The sequence below is a fragment of the Aptenodytes forsteri genome, unplaced genomic scaffold (assembly GCF_000699145.1).
Source record: "Aptenodytes forsteri isolate BGI_AS27 unplaced genomic scaffold, ASM69914v1 Scaffold260, whole genome shotgun sequence".
NCBI lineage: Eukaryota > Metazoa > Chordata > Aves > Sphenisciformes > Spheniscidae > Aptenodytes > Aptenodytes forsteri.
Genome location: NW_008795557.1, coordinates 1451798 through 1463906, shown reverse-complemented (window position 1 = coordinate 1463906; position 12109 = coordinate 1451798). Strand labels below are relative to the sequence as shown.

Sequence of the window (12109 nt, the reverse complement as noted above, 5' to 3'; positions counted from 1 at the left end):
TTACTCTCCACTGACCCCGTTGTGGGAAGCGGGCTGCTGAAATCCAACCAGTTCCCCACCGCCTTTATTTTGTGGCCTCCACCCCATAAAGTTCAGGTGCATAAAACCCACAGCAAAGCATCACTTGCACCGACTTTGCCTGGTGCATAAGGGACCCGGCTTCTCCCTGCTTTGTTCAGAACCATGGTGGCTTTTTGCATATATTCAAGTGTCCAGGTTAAATCTAAGCCATGCTCCCTGTTAAATGCAGACAGACCTGCTTCTCTTCAACACCTTTCCCAAAGGAGAGGCAGCCTGCCTGCTGCAGCGGAGCGACCCCAGCATGGGTCTGGAGGCAGTCTTTGCTGGGGGAGGCTTGGGGCAAGCTGGAAGGGTCACGCATTCGGCCACTAGACCTGATTGCCTTTAATTAGGATAAGCAATAACAACGCAGGCTTGTCATATCCGCCAGGGAGTAAAGGAAATCATGCAGCTCCTTCGAGACTAGGATCAGACATCAGGAGATGTCAGTAACATGGGGCCCAAATAACTGGTGAGAGGAGGTCCAGGGTGCCAGGGTTTCATTTAAAACTTTTATTTTGCTCTTTTATCTTTCCTTCCTTCTGTCCTGCCTCCTATCTCTCTGTCCATCCACCCATCCATGCTCACTGGCTGCTTCTGGGATATTCAATCCCAGGCTTTCCTTGTCACCTTCCTTGCTCTGGGCAGCTGACAAAGCCATCCAGGCTCCACATCTACCCCTTGTGGCCCAGCGCCCGTTTCTCCTCCCAGCCTAAACAAGTCTCTGGGAAGCCTATGGGATTTACTACAGATGGAGATTTTGTGTGTTCTTGTGGTTTGTATGCCTTCATGAAGAGGACTTAAATCAGAGCAGATGAAAGTGCATGGGTATAGCCAGCAATGGGTGGTGGCAAAGGAACAGGGTTTGTGATGTGTCTCAAATATGGGACTAATTTAACTTGTCTCCTAAGCAAACTCAAGACACTGGATATTGGAAAGCTCGTTAGAGGTTGGCATTTTTTAAAAATTGAATCTCACACAGGAAAGTCCTGTGACTTTGTAGCTATTAAAAACATGGGATTTGGGCCCTTTCTATTCCTGTAAAGAGGCAGACAAAACCAAGGTGTATGCAAATATCAGGATGTTTGTAGTCCTGATGTCTGGCTACCGGTGCCTTTTCCTTGATGATGGCAGGTGGGTGAGTGCCCCATCCCATCCCCTCCAGCCAGCAGCCTGCAACCAGTCAGTGCTGGGAAGGTTTGGAGGAGTCGGAGTGACCAATTCCTAGGTTCCTGAAGTCCTGCTTTTGGGCAACAGTAATGAGAAATAATATAATTTCACAAACTAGATGGGCCTCTTCCATGCACCAAGCTGCTGAATATAAAGTCTGGCTCCTGGCAAGGACTCTCTGAATCATTCCTCTCCCTCCTCTGCTTTCCCTTTTTGGATGGCAATAAAGACTCCTGCCACCACACTGAAGCTTCATTAACCTTTATTAATTTTCTCAGGGTTCTGAGATCAAATTTGTCACCATTTCATCTCTTGGCAGTTAGTACTTCTTGAAAAGATGTCTGACTGTTTTACCTCCTTGGGGAAAAAGATCCTCTGTCTGGTACTTGCTGTTTGGAAACAAATTGGTTGCCAGATCACAGATTACTTGGGCTCAGCTCTGCTCTCTGCTATTCTGCATGACTCCGGTGGAGTCAGCTGAGCTCTCCTGATTTACAACAGGCAGTACTGGTGGGTGGGATTTGGTTGCAATTGCTTGGTTGTTTTCTCTGTTTACTAGGGAGGGCATGTGTCAGGGTTGCAACATGCCCAATACCATGAAGAATGGAAATTTTAGTTTCCCCTTTAGCAAATTCAGAGCTGATCCACGTGAGATGCAAATGCAAAGCTGGCAGAAGTGTGGGTTTGGAAGGAACAGGGGTGCTAGCTGTCAGTCAGGAGTTAAATGCCTTTACTTTACAGTGGATGCATTATTTACCTTCCGATCTCAAAACCATGGTCTTCAGTGGGAGATTTGCAGTTAGGGCACTAGGGTCAGGAGCTTTGCTCTTTCACCTGAGTTGGAAAGGTGCCCAGCCATAGCTCTGTCGGTACATAAGTCACTTTGTTAATACCAGACCTTTATCTCTCCTTGTTGCTGGTGGTAGGGTAGAGTTTGTGAAGGAGACATCCTTTTGAGCTATCCCTTTCCTTTTCACCTGCCCTCACCTGCCTGCTCCACTCAGCATTTTCTGGTTACTCTACAGAGCATTGCTAAGTTGATGTTGGTTGCAAGGCAGTTTTCCACCAAAAAATACTGCCAGTCATTGCCATAGATCTCGAAACACTGCTAGGGATGGTGGAATTCATTGTCAGCACATATGAAAAAGCTAAACCCTCCACAAGTACAGACACCCTAGAAAATCATTGCAATTGATTAAAGACAAGACATAAGGGATCATATTCTGCATGGTCCCAAGTCTCACTGAGAAACAAGGGGTTGAACTACCAACCAGTCTGAGTCTTGCAGGCTGGCTTGGTGCTAAAGCCTCGGGGATTGCTGGTGGCCAGGGGTGCTGGGGTTGGAAAGCAGGTCGTGTCAACCACCGAATGTTGCAGGTCGCTGTTGTTTATACGTGTAACCTTTGTAGTGAAAGATCTTGCAGAGTGAACCAAGGTGTATTTACATGACCCATTACCTTGCCATAGCCAATGGACGCTATAATTCCAGAAGCCAATCGCTGAGGTCCACAGATAACAGAAAGCGAGAGGACACTGACGAACTGCAGCACTACGGGTACCCTGCACCTCAAATAGGTAAGCTCTGACCTACCACAACAGCCTCTGGAGCTGGCACACTGCCTGGTCATTGCGCTTCCCAGCTGGGCTGGGCTGACTGCATTGACTCGCTTTGTTGTTTCAATGACCCAGCTAACCAACTCTTTTCCCCCCAGGTTAGTGTGGGCTTACCCAACAAGTCACACACTGAGCAAATGGCCATCACTCGGTTTGTTCCCATCCCATTACCCTGCAGGGTTTTGTGTTCTTGCTATTAGCCAGAGAAGGCAAAAAGGGTTAGACTCAAAGCCCTAACAAGACCATGCATCTCACAGACCGCTTCTCATCACCCTGCCTACTTCTTTGTCTGAACTATCTAAACGGTCATGGTTCATTAAGCCAAAGCTGACCTTACTGTGATACAGCCTCTTTGCTGATGTCTATGCCATGCCTTCCCATTGACCGTAGGAGGATGTGTGCAGGGCATGATGGGGAGAGAGCAGGACTGCTTTCCTCTGTCACCGGGTCTTTAGTACTGTGCAAGGACTTGTATCTGGTAGGTTCTGCAGCAGGACCTTCCACCCTCCTGCAATAGGAGGGGAATCATATGTAATAATATCAGAGAGTGTGATCTGGGAAGATGGGAATGAATTGGACCTAGATCTATGCCAGGTCCAATCTGGAGAGGTTTTGAGCTCTCCCTTCACAGCTGCCTTTTGTGGCAGGAGCTCAACACATCATGGGTCTTGGGCAAAGCAAGGCGTGCTGACCCTGACTACATGTTAAAATCACTGCTCAGTGAACTTGAAAACTGTTTGTGCTCTGGAAAGGCTTCAGACAGGTAATTTGAAGAGCTAGAGCTGTGAAATAGATTATAAGGGAGAGTGGATCATATTCTGGTGTAAATTAGCTGTGCTCCATCCAACCCAGCAGGACTTTGCCAGCGTGCAGCAGTGAACAGCATCAGGAAGCTGAGTGGTGTGGAGGCCCTGGGGGTGATCGGGCGATGGCTGGGGTTGTGACTTTCAACACAAGGCAGAAGACAGTCTGAATTTCCTTGCTACCCTGCACTGAATCTGCTCCGTCCAGTGGGAGCAGCTCCGCTGCCTGCAGGATCACTGGCAGCTGGCAAAAGGCTGCAGGAGAGGGAGGGTGTTTGCACCGCTATAACCTGATGAAGCTGAGCTCAATCTCAGTCACACGTGTCCAAATGGGGGGAAGAGGAGGCACTCCAAGGCAGGTCCTGTGATGTCCCCTGTTGTTCCTGCTCTGCCTGGTCCCAGGTGCTTCCCCAGCACTTTGTTCCAGCCTGTAGCTCAGCCATCATGTTTATAACTTGGCATTTCTTCCTGCCGTGCAGCTGGATACTGCATCTGGGCTCAGTGATATCTCTGTTAACTCCCTGCCGTCGGAGCCCCTGCTGTAGCATGGCTGACTAGGGCTGTGGTATCCCTGAGTGCAGCATGGGCTGGGAGATGTGCATTGTCCTGCTGCAAGCTTGCCACACTCCTGCCACTGTCCCAGGAGCGGCAACCGCAGCTAAGTTGTTCAAAGAAATCAGGATGGAGGAGATGTCAAGACCAGGCAGAGGGTACAGTCCAGGAAGGGATTTAGAGGGAGTCTTTAGCTGGGGATGCCAAAGCAAAGCCCACGTCTTCCCTAGCAATTAACACAGTTTGTAGGGGATAAGCCATTTCACATCCACTCAAGACCTGGAAAAATATGAAATACAAAAAATAGCTGATGTCAGCCATAAGGACTAGGGATGAGGGGATGGTCCTGCCCAGTTGAAGACTAGTGTTTTCTCCTGCCAGCTGTGGTGTCCAGGTCCTGTTGGCCCATAGGATCTGGCACAGTTGTGCTCTCAGCTGCGGTGCTGCTGGCTGCCCACATGTCTCTCCCAGCACTAGCACAAGAGTGAGATCCAGTCCAGGAGGTCCTGGCTCAGCCCACAGACTGCTTCCAGGAGGTCTTTGCCAGCATCAGGATGTGAGCAAAGAAGCAGCTTGCACATGGCGAGATGTCAGATTGACAGCCGCCACTGAAAAAAAAAGGGATCCTGGCGGAGGGATGACAGCGATGTACCGCTCCATTAGTGCCGAGGGAAGAAGTGTCACGGAGAAACTGCAGGCACTGATGGGGACCCCACAGCCAACTGAGCTCTCTGTAAGGCCAGCTCAGTTACTCTCAGGGCTGGCCAGGAGCTGGAAGTGATCCTGGATTGCAGTGCTACGTCCCCATGGAGTGATGCCCCGTGTGTCTCCTTCTGCAGCACCTGCTGGGCCCTCTCCAGCTGCAGGAGAGGTGCTGCAGCTGGCTCTGTGGGAGCAGCAAGCACTGCAAAGGGCCATCTTTCCACCTGAAGTGGGGTCCTCACCCTTGCGAACTCCTTTGGGACACTTCTGTTAATCCCCAAGCTAGCCCGGAGCATCACAGGACTAATCAAAGATCAGTCCTGTAGAGACATCTGTCTAAAGGCACCAATCATGACGGAGGGCAGTGCATGGCCCCTTGTCCTCTGGGGGGGTGAAGACCAATTTGGCATCGACGGAGGGCAGTGCATGGCCCCTTGTCCTTTGGGGGGGTGATGACCAATCTGGCAGGTCTAATTATAAGACAGTACTGAGCTGTACTAGAGGGCTTTCAAACCCAATGAGCACGGTAGACTTCTTGCCCTTATATCGAAAAACAGAGCCAGGATCCACTTCTGGGATAAATAATTGGAAGATATTGCATCCAGTAATTTGTATTTGCTGCAGTCTGACCCACAGGGGTGCAGAAATTCTTCTCATCCATAGTTTTGGCGATGGGCAATATTCTGCTTCTGTTGGATGGTGAAGGAGAGAGCTTGTCCTGATGCCTGAGAGCGTCTCAGAACTGGGTCTCGCATGGTTTGAAAATCAGTTGAATTTCTGCAAGGTTTGAGACTAGGACTGGACATAGTGTCCCAGTAGACTGAGATAAATTGCTTAGTTCAAAACGACACCAAACCCAAAGGAGTAACCAGCACTTGGAAAATAAACTATATTATGGATTTAAAAGCCAGAGATTGGTGCAGTGTGAGAAATGATAGTTGAGGAGATCTGTCTCTAATCATAGATATTTCTACTGTGAAAGGGCAAAGGCCAAAAATAATAAAGAAGGGGAAAGAGGCAGAAGAGGTGGAATTTGGTTCAAAGATGCCATTTGTTCATCTAGTGACACAGTAACCCTCGTCTGGACATGGAGCTTGCAAAACCACAGCCAAGCCTGAGTGAGGAGGTGGTGGGATGGCAATCTCCAAGCCATGAGTTGCTGATGGAGGAGGCCACTGCATCTCTACAGGATTCCTCTGATCCACCTCTGGCCTCTCAGAAAAACTTTTGGGCACAGACTGGCAGCATTTAACTACCAAAAAATGCCAGATCCCTGCTACTGAGGGACTTGGTGCTGCTGGGTGCAGTATTGGGGAGGTTGCTCAAGGTCGATGGAGGGGTTTCTCTGAACAACGCAAAGGCATCGCCTGTCGGTGCAGCATCTAAGCAGGCTAGGTAGCAGGAATGGTTGGGATTTGTGGGCCAAAGAGGCATCTCCTGAAATCTGGGCCACTCTGGATGGCAAATGCTGAAATGATGGCACCAAAAAGGTAACGTGATAGTGGTGAACTCAGAGTATCACAGGACTGTCTGTCTGACAGAACCAGTTGACTTCTGTATTGGAAAGGCAGCAAAATTACCATGGAAATGCAGATCTCTGTATACTAGCAGATCTAATACTTGAGAAAACGGATACGGGAGCCATGTTTTCTTGAAGCCCCAAGGCCTCAAAACACACACTGTCTCCTACACATCCCAGAGAAAGACCAATGGTCCATAACATTTATTTAACTGGAACCAGCTGGGTAGATTAATGAAACAAAACGCAAAAGCAAGGGGAAACAGTATTGAACAACTTTGGCTTAATGAACAAAAGCAGTTATGTCTCATGATAATCATTGCAAAGCCATAGACGAGGTGGAGAAAGACTAATCCTTACCTCCACCTCTTTCTGACTCAGCCAGTAAACGAAAGAGTGAAAGCCTGTCCACTTTGCATCAAGAACAGGTCTTCCTCTACACTTTTCCCCTTCAACAGGCCTGCACGTATTGGTTCACCAGCCTCCAATTAGTGGGCATACTTTGAAGTACCAACTGCCTGAATGACTGGAGACATTCAAAGTAGATGTGCTGAAAAGCATGACACACAACGAATAACACAGATAACTACCAAAAATCCCAATGAGCAGATTGATGAGAGCCGTAAACACTTGAAATCCCGCATAAAATTTCATTACATGCAGAAAACTCCCCTTAAGACACTAGTAAATAAATATACCACCTTGAGGAAGAAGTAAAACATCCACAACTTTAGGTCAGCTGAGGTAGTATAGGGCAGTTTCGTGGTCTCCAACCCTTACAGTCCCCATCACAGTTCCTGTACTGACACTGACTTTCATGCAGCTGTTTTATAACCCACACTGCCCTACAAGCAGGCTGCGATCTCAAGCTGTAGCAGCCCACTGTTAGAGTCTCTTTCATGCTCCATGTTGCAGCCGGTCAATCCAATACAGCATCTACTGTCCAGTTTTCTTTGGGAATGGGGTGGTGGTGCGAGAAAACACATCCAAGTGCTGGGTGCAGCTTAGGCTGTGCCTTGTTGAATGACCCCTGAAGTCATGCTTACTGCACCCAGTGCCATGATCCTTCTTGTATCATCCATAGTCTGCCAGATGCATCTGGTTATGATGTGACATGGTGCAGTCTGATGCTCTGAAGAACTTGTTACTGGAAGGGTATGCCCCTCTATTAGGCATCCTCAAAGATGTGTTGGTGTTTATTTGTGCCATATGCCTGTGTACTATACATACCAAATGTTACGTTCTACGTTTATCATGTGTAATTATTAGTAATCCATTAAAAATCTAAAAACCCAAACAATGCAGAGCTTAATTAAATGAAACAGAGTAAGCTTTTGTTTTCTTCTGGGGGAGAAAGGCATTTTCGCAAGGATAGACTAACGCCTATGAAACTAATGGAAAACTGTTCTTTCCCTGCCCATATCACACTTCTGGTGACTTATCTGGAGGCTGTGGCCTGGCTGAAACACCCCTGGCATGACCATCGGTCTGCAGGGATATTAATGACAAAGGGAATACGTCTCATTGCTTTCCACTCCCATCTCTTGTTCAATGGGATGTTTTTATTTGCCTTTCCAATACTGCCCCATCAGGTAAGCTGTTGATAGGGACTGTATGATGCCCGGGAACAGTCAGTCTTGCTCTCAAAGCAGATCTTCTCCTCAGGTGAAGGAGGTGACAAGAGAAAGCTCTGTGGGATTACTTCAGCCAATGTCCTTCTCAGGCACTGTCATCTTCTATTTTGTCTGCTCCTCCACTGCCAACCTGCATTGGTAGGGGCTGTGAGAAGGCAGGGGAAGGAGCTGAATCCTTACAACTGCTCAATTTATGGACACATTTACTATATCTGTCTAATCACTGTTACTTAATTAGTACTATCTCTGAGTAGGTGATACATATCCCAGCTCACACAGTTCTGCAGTGGCTACACCACCTCGTTATCCATGGTGGAGCCTGCCCTGCCCAGTGCCCTGATGCTTCCACAGTGTCCTTCCCTTTTTTGTGTGTGTGTGTTATAGCTCTACGCAGTACCCCCAAAAAAACTTTTAGCCTATTGTCAACCCTCACATTTTCTCACCAATCCCCTTGCACCCTTCTTGTCACGCCACATGTGGGACACATTGCACAGCTTCACAGATCACCAGCAACTGGTGAAGTGCAACTTGGAAAACACTGCCCCGGAGATCCAGGGACCAAGGATGCCACATCCTCACCTTCTGCTCCAACCCAAACAGGTGACCCTGCGGCGGAGGAGTGGTCCCCGTGGAGCGTGTGTTCGACCACCTGCGGGGAGGGCTGGCAGACCAGGACGAGGTTCTGCGTGTCGTCTTCCTACAGCACTCAGTGCAGTGGCCCTCTCCGGGAGCAGAGACAGTGCAACAACTCTGCCGTGTGCCCAGGTGGGCTGAGCGCTCCACGTGTGCGTGGGCAGGAGGGGAAGGGAGATGCACAGAGATTGACTGCCTGTGATATCTCCACTGTGATATCTACTTGGAGGGAGATGGTTTTTATTTCCTCTTCCTTCCCTTTTTACCCTAAAGCCTCATACAGAGACCCTTGCTAGACCAAGCACCATTAGATGGGCACTTGTTTTGCACGATATGGACAGTTCGATGCTATCTAAAGGCAATGAACACAGCACATCTGAAAAACATGTGCCCTTTGGGGTGTTTTCAAGCACGGGGCAGACTGGGAAAGAGAAGCACCAGATGATACTTTCAGTTGCTCAGATGCCAACACTGGGAATACCATTGCAAAATCAACATGAAAAACTCAGGCTGCTGGTATGTTTATGAATTGAGCTAGTCATCATCTGTTTTCATACTCCTTCTTCCATAATTTTGACGAAAAAATACAGTCTGGGGAGCCTGGACATTATTTTGAAGAATTATGCTATTAAACCAGGTGTGTTATTCACGACTCCCAGCCAGCAATATCATTGTTCAGAACCAATCTGGCAATGGTGAAACCACCAAGCTGTTTTCCCGTGCTCTATCCTTCATTTTCTCCTCTAGTTATCTCTTATCATGCAAGATGCCTGGTGACAATTGCAAAACGTTAGGTTTGAACACTCTTTCCTGATACTGGTGGATCAGTCACTGTTAGCAACCGATGAAGGACTGGAAAAGTACCCGTATTATTTTTTTTTTCTGAAGCATTATTGATTTTGCGTTAGCTTCTCCGGTAAAGCTGGAAGGGATAAAGTCCCTTAAGAGAGACCAGCACATTCTTGTAACATTTGGCCTCTAGAGATTATAGTGACTAACCTTCCGTAAATAACCTGGCCAGATTAGTTTAGATTAGATTGGAGAAGATTAGATTAATATAGATTAGAAAGCTTTAGATGTCTAATTCCAGGAGTTACCAGTGATGGCCTGAGCACTATTGGAGCATGTTGCCCATCCCATTTTGTTCTTCCAAGTCTCCCTAGCTTTGCCCCTGTGGTGTCACTGACGTATGATAGTAATTAGTAGCCAGACTACAGCTTTTCTGAGAGCTTGAAAATCCTGTAGCCTTTGACAATTCAATGAGAAAACGTGTTGAAGGAGGGAAATAAGGGTAAGAAGTGACAAAATGGTGGTGGGTGGTGGGTGGTGGGTTTTTTGTTCCTCTCTAGCTAATTGCATCTTTTGCTCAAAAAATGCCCCTTTCTCTTGGCTCAAAAACCTGCAAAATTAGGGTCAATTAAAAGTGCATTGTGATTTATTTCAAATAGACTGGAAAGTAACAGACACCTGGTGTCAATACCAATGCATAAAAAATTATGCGATGTTCCTCTTGCACATTTTGGCCTTCCCACACTCACTTCTCACATGCTGCTCATTCTGGGTGGGAAGATGCTGCGCTCTGTGGGCTCACTCACTTCTCCAGACCTCCTTTGGAAAGGAAACTTACTTTTTCTGTTGTGATTGCAGTGCACGGCACCTGGGATGAGTGGTCTCCGTGGAGCTTGTGCTCTTCCACCTGTGGGAGAGGGTACAGGGATCGGACCCGCACATGCAAGCCCCCGCAATTTGGCGGGAACCCCTGCGAGGGCCCGGAGAAGCAAACAAAGTTCTGCAACATTGCACTTTGCCCAGGTAAGGCAGTTAGAGATTCAAAGCCTTCCCTCCAGCAGGTCTCCCCACCTCCGAAGATGCCCACACATGGCTCATCGAGTGGGTCTGTAGCTGCCTCAGCTGAATCAGCACACAGTCTGCACTGTTCCAAAGAGGATCCTCTATAAGGAAAGGACACATTGGAGGAGCAACCTAGAGGTGCTTTCTAGGGTTATTCAGCTAGGCATTGTCTTAGGTTCAGATTTGCTCTGTGTAATAACTTTCAGAGGACATATTATACGGGATGGATCTGGACTGGCTCAGCTATAACTACTATTTCCAAGACCATCTTAAGCTTCTCACCTGGTATCTCCAGTGAATGGTTTGAAGTTATTTCACCTGACGGGGCTTGTTGTTGTGCTGGAATTAATTAATAGTTTTATTTGCTAGCGATATACATGCATTAATTCACTATATATGCAAGTTTTCTCTGTACCTGATCCTGCTTTGGGTGGTGAGATGGACTAAGAGACTCCTGAGAGCCTTCCATGCCATATTTTAATACTTTTAAGTACCTTTTCCTTACCCCTAGATTTCACTTCCAAATGCCTTTCCCTGAGTTTTGCTTTGAAACAGCAGAAAGAAACCTCAAGATGTAATGGCTTTTAACACTGGAAATCCACTTGCGCTCCTGTGGCTTCCTTCCCCAAACCAGACAGGCCCTGGATTTACCACAGAGTCCCCATTAATTTAACTCAGGGTGTGCTGGTGAACATGATCTGAACACGAGGGAGCTCCCCAACACTCCCCCTCTCTCCCAGGGTAATGTCAACTGACATTTTTCCAGTTTAATGAGAGTCATTATGAGATATTATGTCCCCGGAGGTGGAGGGGGATTGTGGGAGAGATGAGAACTTTGTGAAAACGTTTGTCAGAAGCTTCCTGGCATTTCCCACCCAGTTTTGATCCCAAGTAACTATCCTTGGATTTCTGGCTGCGGTCCAGAAGACTCTACTCGGAATAAGAACATCCCATAAGACACCAAATCGGCTCTGTCATAAAAAGACAAATTGAAGAAGTCAGACCTGGCATTGCTTGGGCAATAAAGCATATCCTGAGTTAACATTGATCCATAATTAATTTAAATACAAATAAATACGTGGATACACTGCAGCAAATGAAACAGTGGTGGAAAAGACAAGCAGCCCAACTGCAAGACTTCATCTCTAATTAACACCACAAAGGCAATCAGTGGTTTTGCTGTGCCAAATGAGTGCAGCGTTGAGGGACTCACTGAAGCACAACAATGGGCACTGCTCAGCGCTTGACACACCAGGCAGTCATATCGCTTATTACTGCCCCGCTCTGAGGATTTATTACTACAACTGATAAAAATGCTCTGCTGCAGGGACAAGAGAGCTTTTGTTCCTCCGGAGCCGTAGATATCACGGGCTGAGACCCAAGTCCTTCGGAGAGAGAGGGGGAAGACAATGCCAGCCTCTGCATAGACTACACCAGCCAGATTCCAATGAACATTTTTGATAGACTCACACTGAGGTGTGACAATGGCACTGAGCGGTCTTTGCTGCAGCTGTGATGGAGAGCCCTCAGCATCTTGCCCAAGAGACACCTTTACATCAGCGCACACGGCT

At 47.6% G+C, this 12109-nt stretch overlaps 1 protein-coding gene across 1 annotated transcript in view; it reads left to right on the top strand.

Annotated features, from left to right (window-relative positions):
• Positions 1 to 12109, top strand: part of ADGRB1 (adhesion G protein-coupled receptor B1) — a 219629-nt gene that overhangs the window by 50606 nt on the left and 156914 nt on the right. Inside the window, exons 3-5 of the mRNA XM_019472821.1 lie at positions 2698 to 2805; positions 8655 to 8819; positions 10335 to 10507. Coding sequence (XP_019328366.1) covers positions 2698 to 2805; positions 8655 to 8819; positions 10335 to 10507 — 446 coding nt within the window. The remainder of the gene's footprint in view (positions 1 to 2697; positions 2806 to 8654; positions 8820 to 10334; positions 10508 to 12109) is intronic.